The 16,153-nt window shown below is 42.6% G+C and overlaps 1 protein-coding gene across 1 annotated transcript; it reads left to right on the top strand.

Moving 5' to 3' along the window:
- Nucleotides 1-9,740: 9,740 nt before the first annotated feature.
- DSEL (dermatan sulfate epimerase like) lies at nucleotides 9,741-15,224 on the top strand. The gene has a single exon (XM_040984766.1). It carries the CDS (start codon nucleotides 10,592-10,594, stop codon nucleotides 14,228-14,230), a length of 3,639 nt encoding a protein of 1,212 aa, XP_040840700.1. The 5' UTR covers nucleotides 9,741-10,591; the 3' UTR covers nucleotides 14,231-15,224.
- Nucleotides 15,225-16,153: the final 929 nt, after the last annotated feature.

The following is a 16,153-nucleotide window of genomic DNA, read 5'->3' as shown; positions in this document are numbered from 1 at the left end:
TCATAGATTATGTTTATATGATTTGTGTGTGTATCTGTGCCTATTCCAGAAAGAAATATATATCTGGATGGAGAATTTTAATTGTAATTCAGAACAAATTATAAAAACTATGTGTTTTGAAATGATACATGTGCTTCACATAATTTTTTTAAGAAAATTTTTCACATATTTTTCACATTTTTTTTACCTTGATTTAATCTCACTACAGCATAAGTCAGTGAGTTAACCGAGTGGAAAGTATGTGCCTAAAATTCTGGCTGCAACTGAAAGAGACAAAAGAAGGACAATGGCAGAATGGTTTAATTAGCTCATTTCAAAACGTATTGGCAAACTGCATACAAGTGCAAATTTTATAACCAGATTAAATTATTGATTCACACAGGATCCCTGATGGAGAAATAATGCCCTGGATAATTTCTTAAAATATTTTCCTTCTTTAAAAAGAAAAATTCAGAAATCAAATTGGCTAGGTACCAGTATACTTGTGCTATTTTTACCACAATTTTCTAAGACATGATATTTTCTATCCTAAACTTTTCTTTTCCAGTTTTAGCATGCAAAATTGATATAATCATATGGCATTCACATGATTATTAAGATGATTAAATCGCACAACTCATATTAAGTATCTCTGCAATATAAAGAATTCTCACTGAGCAATCCCCAGTGTCCTGTACTATGACATTTTCCTGCTTGTCACTTAAATTTCCCAATGACTCTACATAGTTGATGATCTTATAACCTCATTTGACAGATGAAGCCATCTTTATTCAGATAAGTTCAGCAACTTCTGTCTCCGTGTCTTATAGCAAATTTCATGGAGTCTTAGAACCTGGATGCCAACTCAGCACTGTCTCACTTCTGATCCACGCAGAAGCATCATCCTGTAAGATCTGAAGCATAAATGAGCCCAGGAGGACACCTGAGTGGTTAACTGGACATAAAACCACTACAGGAAGGAAAATGCTCTTTATGCTTCTACCACGGTATTTCCCAAACTTCCCTGGTGATAAGAAGTATCTGCTAAGAATATCAAACTCTAGCACTTCATCAAAGAAGCACTAAATCTGCATTTCCAGCGCAAGGGATTACTAAGAGCTGCTATGATCAGTATCACTAAGAGTTTTTGGCAAAAATGATTCTAACTTTATATTTACTTGGCTTAAAATGGTTACCAATGATGATTTGCATCTTGCATTTGGGGTTTGATTGAATCCTATGATAGAAAGCACACAGGAATAGCATGGTCATTTCATACTGAACCTTCTCAATGCCCTGCTTTGCAGCCAGCTGTCAGGAAAATGGCCAAGTCCCAGCCCCAATGCTCTGAGATAAATAGCTGAACTACCACTGTTATCATTGAATTCATTGACTATCTGTAGGAAGTCTGGCTAGCTATGCCAGAAACTCTGGAAGCAGGTTGGCAAAGGAGGTTCCAGGATTCCTTTCTGTAGTAGTCAGCCAGCTTGCTTTGTGCCTGGTTGAGCTACAGGATTATAACAAAAGGGGTGCATTTCTGAAAAAAAAAATTCTCAGTTCCTGAATAATTTACTGTTCTCTAGGCTTCATCAATTTAAATATCCTTTTGAAAATAATGGCATCAAGATGTAGCTGATCCTTCAAAGCCATTTATATCTGATGGAGTGATCCGACTACAGAAAAGAAAAGTAGTAATTCATGGCTTTTACGTCACTTCTAGGCACAAGATTACAAGCTGCATTTCTAGGACTTTTTTCCCCCTTGAAGATTACCAATGTCTAGCACTACAATGTCTTACCAATGTGCATTGTTGACTATCCAGTGAATATTTATCAAATAAGTTGTGGAAATAAAATTTAATATGCTTCTACAGATACAAATCTAATTATTTGAATACATCATTAGTCTTTGTTTCAGACTGAGGAGGGTTTATAGTAATAGATGACTTGAAAGAATGGTGTTTTTCTTCTTAGTACTCAAATAGAGGCAAAGTTCCCACTACGCTTCCATTATATATCCTCTAAATACAGAACCAGTGAGTACAGTCCACAACAGGGTGAAAAAAAAATAAATTTTCATCAATATGAAGTTAACAAACATACTACAAAAATAAAAAAGCATCACTGTTCATGAAGGACATCCATTATAAAACTAGAGGGGGAATCAACAGGGTGAGGGGGGGCGGATCTTGGGGAAGGGCACAGGCAACCCCAGAGCCTATAGAATTATATCATAAAACAAAGTAAAGTATTTTTAAATGTAAAAAAAAAAATAGGGACAAAGTTAGGCTAAAGTAACAAAGTTAGGAAATTTATTTTCATGAATCTCAATAAAATGTCAAAATCTTGAAGTTTATGGTATCTTTTGTTTGCCCACCGCTCTAAAAGCTTTCCAGGAAATGAAGTCATATGTAAAATCAGATAATGTCCTGTTGAAAAGGAACTTGGCATTACCCTCTAAAGTCAGAATCTCAGGCTACCTGGGCCCTTAAGTGTCACATGATAACAATTATTTAACTGCTTTCTCTTACACACATTACTGGTGGGACACTATGATTAGTGATTATGGTGTTGGGAGATTGTAGAAGAGAAGGACCTAAAAACAAGCATCTGCACATAAGAAATGCTTAATAAGTCTCAGCATTGTCATTAGAAGTATAGCATCAACATTGCCCTCAACATTAAAATTACTTTTGAGTTCCATGATGTCCTGTAACTGGGGATCCTGAAAAGAATCCTGTAGTTTGTTTTCCCTTCTGGATTCCTTTCTTTACATCCAAAATAACTTTCTGCATCAATTGTAATAGTCTACACTGAAATTATTTACTGTGCCAAGCACTAACCACATGTGACTATTGAATGCTGGAACTGTGGATAGCACAATTAAGAAACTGCATTTTAAATGTTATTTAATCTGTATTTTAATTTCCTAGGGTAGTGGCCACCTTCTAGAATAGCACAGAATTACTGAAGTCACTCAGGCATACTTTCTTCTTCCTTCTCTCTTTTTTTGCTTTTCTTTTTTTTTTTTATTGTTGTTTACATTGTATTATGTGGTACAGTTTTATAGGCGCTGGGGATTCCCCCCACCCCTCCCATACCCCTCCCCCTATGGTGGATTCCTCCACCTTGTTGCATAACCATAGTTCAAGTTCAGTTGAGATTCATTCCTTGCAAACACATGCCTAGCATAAAGTTCAGCGTCTTATTGTCCAGATAAGTTCAGTGGCCTCTTGGGGAGACCTTCTCTGGTCTGAAGGTAGGTCTAACAGAGTAAAGATCTGGTCAGTTAAAAGCCCCAACAAAACCTCAGTATCAATATACAACATTATGGAATTAATTGACATAGTATTGGGTAAACAATATGTTAAAAATAATGCAAGTTCCATTCTTCGAAACATCTGGGTTGAGACAGTATCAATGATAGGTTCAAAAAATAACAAACAACCAAACAAAAAATTACAGGTTAAATCAAGGCAAACATGTGGTATCTAACCTTTTGGGATTCGCTCATTTCCCTTAGCATTATAGTTTCCAGTTGGGCCCATTTAGCCACAAAGAACTGCATTTTGTTTTTTTTAATAGCTGAGTAGTATTCCATGGAGTAGATGAACCAAAGCTTTCTTATCCAATCTTCTGCTGATGGGCATTTCGGTTGCTTCCATGTTTTTGCAATTACTGATTGTGCTGCAATGAACATAGGGATGCATGTTGGTTTGTCGTAAAACAGGTGTTTTGGATATATTCCTAGGAGTGCTATTGCTGGGTCATATGGTATGCAGATTTTGAGTTGTTTGAGTGTTCTCCAGACTGATTTCCATAAAGGCTGTACCAATTTGCAGCTCCACCAGCAGTGGAGTAGGGTTCCCTTTTCCCCACATCCTCGCCAGCAAGCGGCGTTGGTGTTCTTGTTTATGTGGGCCAATCTTACTGGTGTTAGGTGGTACCTCATCGATGTTTTAATTTGGATTTCCCTTATTGCCAGGGAGCTGGAACATTTTTTCATATGTTTGTTTGCCATTTGGACTTGTTCCTTTGTGAAATGTTTGCCCATTTCCCGTGCCCATGCTCTCTGGATGTAAAGCTCATTTGTGTTCTATTGCAAGTAGCTGGCATGTTCTTACATTCAGCATTCCTTCCAACACTGAACATTTCATACATTATGGAGTCAGAGAAGTCTGAGATGAACATATCACCTTGTTTCAACCCCAAATGGTAGAGAGTGAAAATGTGTGTGAATGCTGCATCTTCACACAGAAGAAGACATAGAAGGCACTGCTGTCTGTGGGTTTATCTACTACCTTCCACTACAATTCATTTGCCAGAAAATTCAGCCCCAATGTAACTGTGTTGGGAGTTGGGGACTGATGTGAGGTGTTTAAATCATGGAACTTTGTCTTCATAAATTGATTAATGCTGCTATAAACATGGTTTTAGGAGGTAAATTCTGTTTCTGTTTCTCACACACATGTATTTTTGTCTCTCTCCCTTATTCCTCTGGTCCCCATTCTCTTCTTCCTCTCCGACTCCTTCATCCTGTGAGAACACAGATTTCCTCCCTGCAGGAGGAAGCAGCCTTTAGGTGCCCTCCTGGAAACAGAAAGACTGGAGCCAATGAACTAAAACCTTGTTCCTGGGTTTCTCAGCACTCAGAATTTAAGAACACAAATTTCTGATCCTGATCATTTATGCATTGTATTATCACAAAAGCACAAAACTACCTGGAACAGGGGAACAAGAGACAAGAGCCCTATCTTCTTCCTTTTTAAATAAAAAACAGTAATGCTATTAATGAAGGCCAAATACTCATGAATTAACCAATTTCTAGTGCTCCAAGCTCTTATTGCTGTCACTTGGATATTGGGTTCCTACATATGGATTTTAGAGGGATTTATAATTGAAACCATTGCAGCTGGATTTGAATTAAACTGCAGATCCAAGATTGGCAAACTAGAGATATCAAAGAATTTTCTTGTACTACTAAACATTTGCCCTAATCTGTAGCTAGATCAAGTGGGCTTGGTCAAGGGTTTTCAATAGCATATTTTAGACTTTTTGAGCAGCGCACATTCTTAGTTGGAGAAGGGTGCTGTTCCTTGTGTCACAGGATGCTTTGCATCCTCCATGGCTTGTGCCTCACCAGGTGTGGGCAGACTCCTCTAAATGCAGAATAACTGTGAAAATGAAAAATCTTCCAGATTTGACAAACATGCAAGGGCTGAAACTGTTCTGAGCTGAGAACCACTGGGACAAAAGAGGAAAAGACCCAGAAAAACCATCTTACTTCTTCGTGAGGTTCACATCGTTGGAATTTTTCTTTCATAGTAAAACCCAAACTATATACAAGTAGTTCCAGCAGCAATAAAACTTCTCCTTTATAAAAACTAGGCTTTAGTAGACCTATGGGGAAATTCATTTCCACAGATTTTGGCTTTGGTATCTTTAAGTTTTCTTAAAATCCAGTTACTGTTATACTGACTCTTGTATATATGAATAAGCAAATTGGGGAAACACTCTTAGCCACATCTTCATTAATAACGCTACAGGCAAAATCCCCATCATTTTGAGATGTTCTGCATTCAAATCAGCTTCAAAATGAGCAGTTTAAGATTCTACCGTCTGCTCTAAATTTGTGGTTTTCCTTATTATTTGGTGTGACCTATTATCTCTGGCCAATGGTGCTATAAAAGTCCTGTTTCTAAATAGTCACCAGCTGCCACATCTCCACTCTTGGGGACAAGCACTACATCTGATATTGCAGAAAGATCTGTGTCATAAATATCGAGCCGTGGCAGAGTGCAAGCCCATGGAATGCAGAGCCATGCATGGCCAATTGCTGAACGTACCTTAAAGACTTTTGGATATCTTTGCTCCAATTAGTCAGAGTCCAGCAGACTAAGAGATCATAGAAAAATGAGACTTCACCATGGGTACTTTATGTAGTGTTTCATTGCTTGCAGTTGATTGTTCTGGAAGCCATTATAGTATTTTCCTTGTGTCCTAAGGCTCCAAACTTGAATTTGCCTACCTTAAGACATAAAAATCTGGCAGAAATTCTGCTTAAATATTGGCCAGTTTCCCAGTCTTAGGTGTCACTTGAATTAAGTCACCCCAAGACAAAGCTCTCCCTACAGCTTGAATGGAATAACAAGCTTCTCTACAGCTGTTAGGGGAAAACAAGAGTGTGATTCTGCTCAAAATTTGGCAACACACTTGATGCTATAGATTGGCTGATATTTCACCTTCAGCATTCAATGCAAAGTGTGAAGCTCTGAGACCGATAGCGAAGAGTCTTAAAAGAAGAGGGAAGAAGATGAGGAAGATCAAGTGTGTGTCTGTGTGTGTGTGTGTGTGTGTGTGTGTGTGTGTGTGTCTGTGTCTGTGTGTGGGGGGGGGGAGGGAATAGATGAAGACAGGAGGGAAAAGAGAGAGTAGGACTTGTGTCTGGGAAGCTCATTCCAGATATCTTGCCTCTGTTATAAGTAGGTGGCTGGGAGTCGTCTGCAAGATACGCAAATAAAGAAAGTAGATTGTCATAAATGCTTTGAAATCACTGACTAAAATCTCAAGTAGATTTAAGATCTTATATTGAGGGAAATCCCCAGAGCAATTGGCTGTACTATTCCTCACTTGCATTAAAATAAGATACTGCTCCAGGATTCTAAATCGAGCAGCTGTTGGTGTATATGTCTCTTGCTACACTCATAAAGGTTTTTAATGTACAATAATAAAGCATGCGGCTCATTCCTTCTATGGCTGGTTGCATTATTTATAATTAAACAACTTTGTGCCATCTTCATGTGTAGAAGAAGCAATAATTGGAGCAATCCATTTTTAGTTCACAGGAAACAAGGCCCTCTCCATTTTTATAGGGTCATTTGCCTCTCTCCTTTCTGCCGGTGATTTGGATTCTTCAACTGTGGCTCCTGCCTTATTTTCACACTTTCTCATTTCACAATTGTGAGAAGATGCCCATTTGACATGAAATAATCTGCGAGTTCCTCTGAGAAGGCTGAGGGGTCGGGGGGATCCCCACAGCTTCCACACAAACACTAGGGGAAGCAGAAGAGCTCAAAGGTCAGTATTCCGTGTGGACTTCACTCAACTGTGAAGTAAAAGCAGTCATATGGATGCTAAGAAATTAAAAAAAAACGATTTGGGGATGAAAATTAAACTATTTGCTTGGCAGACGTATATGCAGTCCGTCTTCCTGGCTGGCCTTGCCATCATTTCCTGCCTCGCTTTGTAGCCTTGTGAGAACGCGAGCCTATCCATGCATTTTGTGTGAGCCATGGCCAGTCTGTGCACTCACTAATGCTTATTCCCAGGCTCCTCTTGGCAGGGAGGGTAGGAGTAACTGAAGCCCGGTTCCCTTTCAACGCTGTGCTCCTGTATTTGGCCACAGGCACAAGACAAGGAATGCTTACTGGAGGACAGATCAGAGAACCCTTGCCTTGGAATACATTTCAAAGGAGACAAGGCTCTATGACAAGCGGGTTGTTTTATCAACCACAGACGGAGCGTCACCCAGGCCCCGGTGGCAGGCTCTGCCCAGAGCCCAGGAGCCAAGCAGCTGAAGGTACAAACTGCATGAACAATGCAAGGGCGCATCCAACGGTGCCAGCTCAGGACAAAGGCACTAAAACAGCCGAGACGGGGGTGACAAGAGAAAATCAAAGGAAGGCTCATTTTGCTGGAACACGGTGGCGGGGGCTGCAGGAAGCTGAAGGCGGCAGTGATTCTCCGCCGGAGCGGGATCACCCGCGCGGGACGCTCCGCGTCGCTGTGCTCCTGGGAGTGAAGCGAAATTGTGCGCGGTGTAATTTCAGGCACGGGCGAGGAGTCCCGCGCGTGGCACACAGGGCGAGGCGCGGCCTTGGCACCGCGCCCCAGGCACGCTGTGCACGCGGTGCTTCCCCCTGGCTTCGGGTCTGCCCTGCAAGCCTGCGTGCCTCCTGTTGGTCCACTATTTCCCCTCTTGCAGCTTCACTCCACAAAGCTGATACATGTATATTTATGTTTTTCATTCTCTTTCTCCTCAGCAACTGAGACACTCAAGTTCTCAGACACCAACCGGGTGCTGTGCTCTGGCTTTGCTAAAACGCCAGGCTCCGTAGCCAGGCGCTCTCAGTGCCGGGGGCAGCCCCTCTCCGGGCCTCCTCACCTCAGCTCCTCCCGGAAGGGCGATTCGCGTCTCCCACGGGGGCGCCATCCCATCACCTGTAACCGACCTCACAGTCTCCCTGGTCTCCTTCCACCCTGGCCCTGCTAACGCTGTCCCCACCCGCCCGCTGAGGCGCCAAACTCTCTCACTCCCCAGCTCACCCTCCAGCGCCTCAGGTTCGGAGGCGCGCGCCCGCCGCGACAGCCTGGCGACCGGCGCGCCCGCGGCCCTCAGACCCGGCGCTCGGCCCCGCCCCTGGCCACGCCCCGCCCGCCCCGCCTCCAGTCATCTCTCGAGGTCCTGCCCCACGTCCCGCCCCCGAGCCCCCGCCTCCAGTCACCTCTCGAGGTGCTGCCCCACGCCCCGCCCCCGCCCGGCGTCACCGCCTCGGCCCCGCCCCGGCCCCGCCCCCGGCCGCCGGCCCGCGGCGCGCTCTGTCGGCCTCCCCGGGTTGTTGCGCGACCGGAGCTCGCCGTGACGAGCGGCTGGCGCGGCGGCATCGCCACCTGAGGACGCGTCGGACGCCCCGTGGACACGGCGCTCCGGAGAGCGAGCGCCCCGGCGGCTCCGCTGCCCGCGGCCCGGGCTGCCTCCCGCGGGCGTCCGGCGTTCCCCGAGGGCGGGCGTGCCCGCGGGGCGCGGGGACCGGGCGCACGGAGGCGGGCGAGCGCGGGGCCGCCTGCCGGGGGAGCGCCGGGGGCGCGGGGAGCCCCGCAGGCGCCGCGGGCCGGGCTCCCGCCGTCCGCCTCGGCCTCCCGAAGCCCCCGCCGGGATCCGCCTGAGGTAAGCGACCCTGGCCCTGCGGGCGTCTCTCGGCTCGGAACGCGGCCCCGGGGTCGAGGAGCGGGGCGCGGGCGGCGCGGGCGGCGCGGGCAGCCTGTCCGGGGGACGCGGATGGGAAAATGCAACAGGCGGGGCGGATCAGGAAACTCCTGCGTGAACGTTTCCCACAGAGGAGACTTGTCCAGGACCGAAACTTGGTTAGCTGCCGGCAGCCGGGCGCGGGAGTCGGGGCGGCCGGCTGGCGGAGCGCGCCCTCCGGCGGCCGCCTCGGGCAGCACGACGAGCTGGACCGCTGGCCCGCCGCGTCGCCCCTGCCAGGGGACAGACGGTCTCGCCCTGCGAGGGGACGGCTGCTCCCCGCAGACACCAGCCCGGAAAGCCAGCCTGCAGCCGGAGGGAGAAAAGGGCCTCCCAACTTTCAGTTTTGTCCCTGGGTCCTTTGTAACCGACGTAACAGGAATGATGTCAGGTTTTATCCTTGCGCTCATCATGTTGGGTTCAAAATGTGTTTTAAATGAATAACGCAAAGATGCAGTGAAATGCAAGTATATTTGTTTGCCATCTAACATTCAGTGGTTTTCAAATATGTGCTTGAAAGTGTAAGAAAAACCTTATTGTTCTTGCTGGGATTATATATAACGTTCTAATTTATTATGCTTTCCAAATGTGCAATATTTAAATTATCAATTTATTTTCACTCTTGGCATACCTCTCAAAGAATTTGTTTGTTTTTCTTTTTCTTTTTTCTTTTATTTCTTTTCTTTTCTTTTCTTTTCTTTTTTTTTGTTTGCACCAGAAAGGAATATCATGAAAAAGGAACAGAAAAAAGGCGCCACTGCTGGTGAAAGGGGAGTTTTCTTTCCTAGTTGGTGGCTACTTCATGATTGGAAGAGAAGTTCGTAAGTGGCTGAAGAGATTATGTTTTATGTTTTTTTCACATGAAGCTCATCAGAGAAGATCTGAAAATGCTCTGTGTCATAATAGGCTGCTGAGTGAGTAAGCCTGAAGAAAGATTTGAAGTGGTATACTATCTTGATTTTCTTTTAAGCCAAGTGCACCTTTGAACATTTCTCGAGGCTGTTCTCTACCAAAAATGCGAGAAAATATTCACAAAGCAATGAAGTTAAGACATTGAATAGCAGCTGAGTCCACCAACTCTAAGAATGTCAATACTTTTGTATTATTGGGGAAGATTCATTCAAATGTACCATTCATGTGAGTTTATCAGCAGTGATGGTTTTCTGAGCTAGGAATGACTTAATTTGAATTTTGGAGTGGTTTTCTTCCTCTTTTTTATAATGTATGTTTTGGCTCTTCATATTTGATAGACTTATAAAAAGGAAGTAAACACTAAATACAGAGTATTTTTTTTTATTGTACCACTATTTCCTGTATGTTACAGAAAAATTAGAGGTTTTGAGATGGTTGAAGTTTTGTTGTACGGAAGACTGTGCCAGGGACACAGATAGGCAGTACAAGTTCCTTTTCTTTTGTCAGCACGCTGCCTTTGCACTGAGCCGACTGTCAGCTGTATTTTATGATATATTAGATTTACAGCCTTTATTTTATCAAGACCTTTAATGTGTATTTTGTACCAACCAGTTGGGAAACACACTGAGCACCATGCTTGACATATTCGCCTGAGGACGGGACTCCCCGATGGATCATGGCGTTAATGTTCATAGGACATTTCCTATTTTTAGCTTTAGTGATGTTTGGTTTCTGTACTCTTGAGGAATCTGTGAGCAATTATTCTGAATGGGCAGTTTTCACGGATAATGTAGATCAGTTTAAGACACAGAAAGTGGAAGACTTCAAGCCCAACCAAAAGCTGAAGAAAAGCATCCTTCATCCAAGTTTATATTTTGATGCTGGAGAAGTCCAATCATTGAGACAAAAGTCTCACACAAGCCATTTGCATCTTTTCAGAGCTATCAGAAATGCAGTGACTGTTATGCTGTCCAACCCAACGTACTACCTACCTCCACCCAAGCATGCTGATTTTGCTGCCAAGTGGAATGAAATTTATGGTAATAATCTGCCTCCTTTAGCATTGTACTGTTTGTTATGCCCAGAAGACAAAGTTGCCTTTGAATTTGTGTTGGAATATATGGACAGGATGGTGGCTTACAAAGACTGGCTAGTTGAGAATGCACCAGGGGATGAGGTGCCAATTGGTCATTCCTTAACAGGTTTTGCCACTGCCTTTGACTTTTTATATAACTTATTAGATAATCATCGAAGACAAAAGTATCTGGAAAAAATATGGGTGATTACTGAGGAAATGTATGAGTATTCTAAGGTCCGCTCATGGGGCAAACAACTTCTCCATAACCATCAAGCCACTAATATGATAGCATTACTGACGGGAGCCTTGGTGACTGGAGTAGATAAAGATTCTAAAGCAAACACATGGAAACAAGTTGTGGTAGATGTGATGGAAAAGACAATGTTTCTATTGAATCATGTTGTTGATGGTTCTTTGGATGAGGGTGTGGCCTATGGAAGCTATACTGCTAAATCGGTCACACAATATGTTTTTCTGGCTCAGCGTCATTTTAACATCAATAACTTGGATAATAACTGGTTAAAAATGCACTTTTGGTTTTATTATGCCACTCTTTTACCAGGCTTCCAAAGAACTGTGGGTATAGCAGATTCGAATTATAATTGGTTTTATGGTCCAGAGAGCCAGCTCGTTTTCTTGGATAAGTTCATTTTAAAGAACGGAGCTGGAAATTGGTTAGCTCAGCAAATTAGGAAGCACCGACCTAAAGATGGACCAATGGTTCCTTCCACTGCCCAAAGATGGAGTACTCTTCATACTGAATACATCTGGTATGATCCCCAACTTACCCCACAACCACCTGCAGAATATGGTACTGCAAAAATGCATACATTCCCTAATTGGGGTGTTGTCACCTATGGAGCTGGGTTACCAAACAACCAAGCTAATACCTTTGTGTCTTTTAAATCTGGGAAGCTAGGGGGTCGAGCTGTGTATGACATAGTTCATTTTCAGCCTTATTCCTGGATTGATGGGTGGAGAAGCTTTAACCCAGGACATGAGCATCCAGATCAGAACTCATTTACTTTTGCTCCCAATGGGCAGGTGTTTGTTTCTGAAGCTCTCTATGGACCCAAGTTGAGCTACCTTAACAACGTATTGGTGTTTGCACCATCACCCTCAAGTCAGTGTAATAGGCCCTGGGAAGGTCAACTGGGAGAATGTGCACAGTGGCTCAAGTGGACTGGTGAGGAGGCTGGTGATGCAGCAGGGGAAATCATCACTGCCTCTCAACACGGGGAAATGATATTTGTGAGTGGGGAGGCGGTGTCTGCATATTCTTCAGCAATGAGACTGAAAAGTGTTTACCGTGCTTTACTTCTCTTAAATTCTCAAACTCTTCTAGTTGTCGATCACATTGAGAGAGAAAAGGATTCCCCAATAAATTCTGTCAGTGCCTTCTTTCATAATTTAGATATTGACTTTAAATACATCCCATATAAGTTTATGAATAGTTACAACGGTGCCATGATGGATGTATGGGATGCACACTACAAAATGTTTTGGTTTGACCATCATGGCAATAGCCCTGTGGCTAGTATACAGGAAGCAGAGCAAGCTGCTGAATTTAAGAAACGGTGGACTCAGTTTGTAAATGTTACATTTCAAATGGAATCTACAGTCACAAGAATTGCTTATATATTTTACGGGCCGTACGTCAACGTCTCAGGCTGCAGATTTATTGATAACTCCAATTCTGGACTTCAGATTTCTCTCAATGTCAATAATTCTGAACATATTGTTTCCATTGTAACTGAATACCATAACCTAAAGGCCAGGTTCAATTACTTGGGATTTGGTGGCTTTGCCAATGTGGCTGATGAAGGCCAAATAACTCGATTCGGTCTGGGCACGCAAGCAATAGTAAAGCCCGTAAGACATGAGAGAGTTATTTTTTCCTTTGGATTTAAATTTAATATAGCAGTTGGATTTATTTTGTGCATTAGTTTGGTAATTTTAACTTTCCAATGGCGGTTTTACCTTTCTTTTAGAAAGCTAATGCGATGGATATTAATATTTGTTATTGCCTTGTGGTTTATTGAGCTTCTGGATGTGTGGAGCACTTGCACTCAACCAATCTGTGCAAAATGGACAAGAACAGAGGCTGAGGCAAGCAAGAAGGCTTTGTCTACTCAAGGATACCACGTGGATCTTCCTGATGTTGTTATTACCTCACTTCCTGGCTCAGGAGCTGAAATTCTCAAACAAATTTTTTTCAACAGTAGTGAATTTCTTTATATTAGGGTTCCTACAGCCTACATTGATATCCCTGAAACTGAATTTGAAATTGACCCATTTGTCGATGCCTGTGAATGGAAGGTGTCTGATATCCACAGTGGACGTTTTCGATTACTCCGAGGTTGGTTGCAATCTTTAGTCCAGGACACAAAACTGCATTTGCAAAACATTCATCTACGTGAACCCAGTAGGGGTAAACTAGCACAATATTTTGCAATGAACAAAGACAAGAAAAGAAAATCCAAAAGGAAAGAGTCTTTGCCAGAACAAAGAAGTAGAATGAAAGGCGCCTTGGACAGAGATGCTGAGTATGTCAGGGCTCTGAGGAGACACCTGATGTATTACCCAAGTGCACGTCCTGTGCTCAGTTTAAGCAGTGGGAGCTGGACATTGAAGCTTCGTTTTTTTCAAGAAGTTTTAGGTACTTCAATGAGAGCATTGTATGTGGTAAGAGACCCTCGGGCCTGGATTTATTCAATGTTGTATAGTAGTAAACCTAGCTTGTACTCTTTAAAGAATGTTCCAGAGCACTTGGCAAAATTGTTTAAAGTAGATGGGGATAAAGGGAAATGTAGCATAAACTCAGGCTACGCTTCTGAGTATGAACCATTGAGGAAAGAACTATCTAAGTCAAAGTCAAATGCAGTTTCCCTCTTGTCTCATTTGTGGCTAGCAAACACTGCAGCAGCCTTGAGAATAAATACAGAATTGCTGCCTACCAGCTACCAACTGGTGAAATTTGAAGATATTGTGCATTTTCCTCAGAAAACCACTGAAAGGATTTTTGCCTTCCTTGGGATTCCTTTGTCTCCTGCTAGTTTAAACCAAATATTGTTTGCCACCTCCACGAACCTTTTTTACCTCCCCTATGAAGGAGAAATATCACCAACTAATACTAACGTTTGGAAACAAAACTTGCCTAGAGATGAAATTAAACTGATTGAAAACATCTGCTGGACACTGATGGATCGTCTAGGATATCCAAAGTTTATGGAATGAATGCTGCGGGTCAGCAGAAATTTGCACTAAAGCTTTCCAACCCATTTTGTGGATATGACATATGAGTTAGAAGAGATTGTTTATTCTTGTAGTGTGTGTGTGTGTGTGTGTGTGTGTGATTGTTTCTTTTCAGGTTATTACTTGCACACAGAGATTATTTTAAAAGTAGACACTGCATCTGACCTGGCAGGATTTATGTCACCACTTTCCTTAGCTTTGATTCTGAAATGTCTGCTTAGGTGTTTATGCCGTAGATAAGGTCTTATAATGGGGTGGGAGGTGATGGGAAGATTTTAAAAGTTTTTTTGTCTAACTTACCTTCTTATGTAACTGTATAGTCTAAGACCTAAAACACTGCTAAAGGCCTTGAATTGCTGCTTTCTACAAACATCTGTTGCTTTCAAGATGGACTTCAATAAAGTTTCTTACCTTTTTGAAAAGGTCTTCTAACACAGTTAACTTGCAGAAAGAAAACAAAAAGAAAAAAAAAGTTCATTTGCTGAATAAAATAATCAGTGATGTCACGGCCAAAATGGTGAATGGTCCTAACATAACTGTAGGATTTCTTCTAGAAAATGCAAACGGAAACACGGAATGAGTATGTTTTATTACCAGTTAGATCAAAAACTGACCTGAAAAGCTTGCTAAAAGTTTGCGTTAGAATTGGTAAGGAATAAATCTTTGAACAGTCTGAATAACAAAGGCTGGTAGATTATTCTAGACATGTTTTTGTGTTGAAAACTTGCTCGTTTGCCTTCCTGAAGCTACAGATGTTCTCCATCACACCACTCCCAGTTTGTTCCATTCTGCGGTTGTCAAACAAAACTATCAGTAGTTACTAATTGCTAAACTCCCGGGATTTGTGGAGATTTCCCCCTGCCCAGTGATTAGTTTTCCACTAAAGGCTGAGATACACTCAGAATAAAACTTACTTTTATAGAATTTTTACTCTATGACTCAAAGAAAGCATTCCTGCTGCTGCCAGTGATTTGTCAGACGGGAAACAACTGGAAAACTGCCTGACCTAACTTGGGTCGCTTTGAGTGAGTATACAGACTGCCAGTGTCTGCAAAAGCTGGAGGCAAATGGGAGATGATGTCAGAGGCATGTGTTTACCATCTGCATCTTATTATAAATGTATTTGTCATAAAATGTGGTTCATTTTTTTTGGTAGGATGGAATCAATATGCTATGCCCATATAAGCCAGTGGAGTAATCGCAGCATATTGGAGGAAAACTATTAGGCAGCATCAGACTTGATGAGAATTTCTGTACAGATTGCAGTCTTCCTGACGTTCGAAGCTCTTTGTAACACTTGGGTTTCTTGTCATTCTGACCTAGATAAAAGTAGTCCTTTCTCAGTGGTTTGTTGTGTGGAAATATGCCTCCAGAGTGATAAAGCTGTGGGGTGTTACATTCCAGCTAAACATAAGTTGGTTGTTTTTTCCATTACAGTATGAGTGAAAAACTTCCACTTTCCTCACATCTACTTCTTTCCCATAACTCTTGTGATTTTTAATGTCAAAAATTAAAAATCATTTTTGTAGGTTGGGAAGTCACTGAAGACCCAAATGCGTATTACTGTTTTCCAAAATTAATCTATCTTGGGGTATCAAGGAGCATGGGAAGATGCTACATGGGTGATAACACTATTCCATTATTGGTCATAATCTCAGCGTGTGTTTTTAATTCCCAATATGTGTGACGAATCATATCAAACAAAAAAATTCTGACAACATTAGGTGTCATGAAGGTGAGAATTAAAAATATCAGCAGGTAACAATAAAAAGGAAGCTCCCACTGCTTTGTAACATTGTATGGAAAAGCTTGTAGGGGCTGATGAGAGCCACTGTGTATCAATGAACAAGAGAACAGATGTGAAAAATGAAGAGGAAGTGATTCTGAGAACAGATGTAGCTATGT

This window comes from Ochotona curzoniae, unplaced genomic scaffold (assembly GCF_017591425.1).
Source record: "Ochotona curzoniae isolate NIBS_2020 unplaced genomic scaffold, NIBS_Ocur_1.0 contig_43, whole genome shotgun sequence".
Taxonomy (NCBI): Eukaryota; Metazoa; Chordata; class Mammalia; order Lagomorpha; family Ochotonidae; genus Ochotona; species Ochotona curzoniae.
Note: the sequence above shows the minus strand (reverse complement) of the source record. Positions and strands in the feature narration are given on the sequence as shown.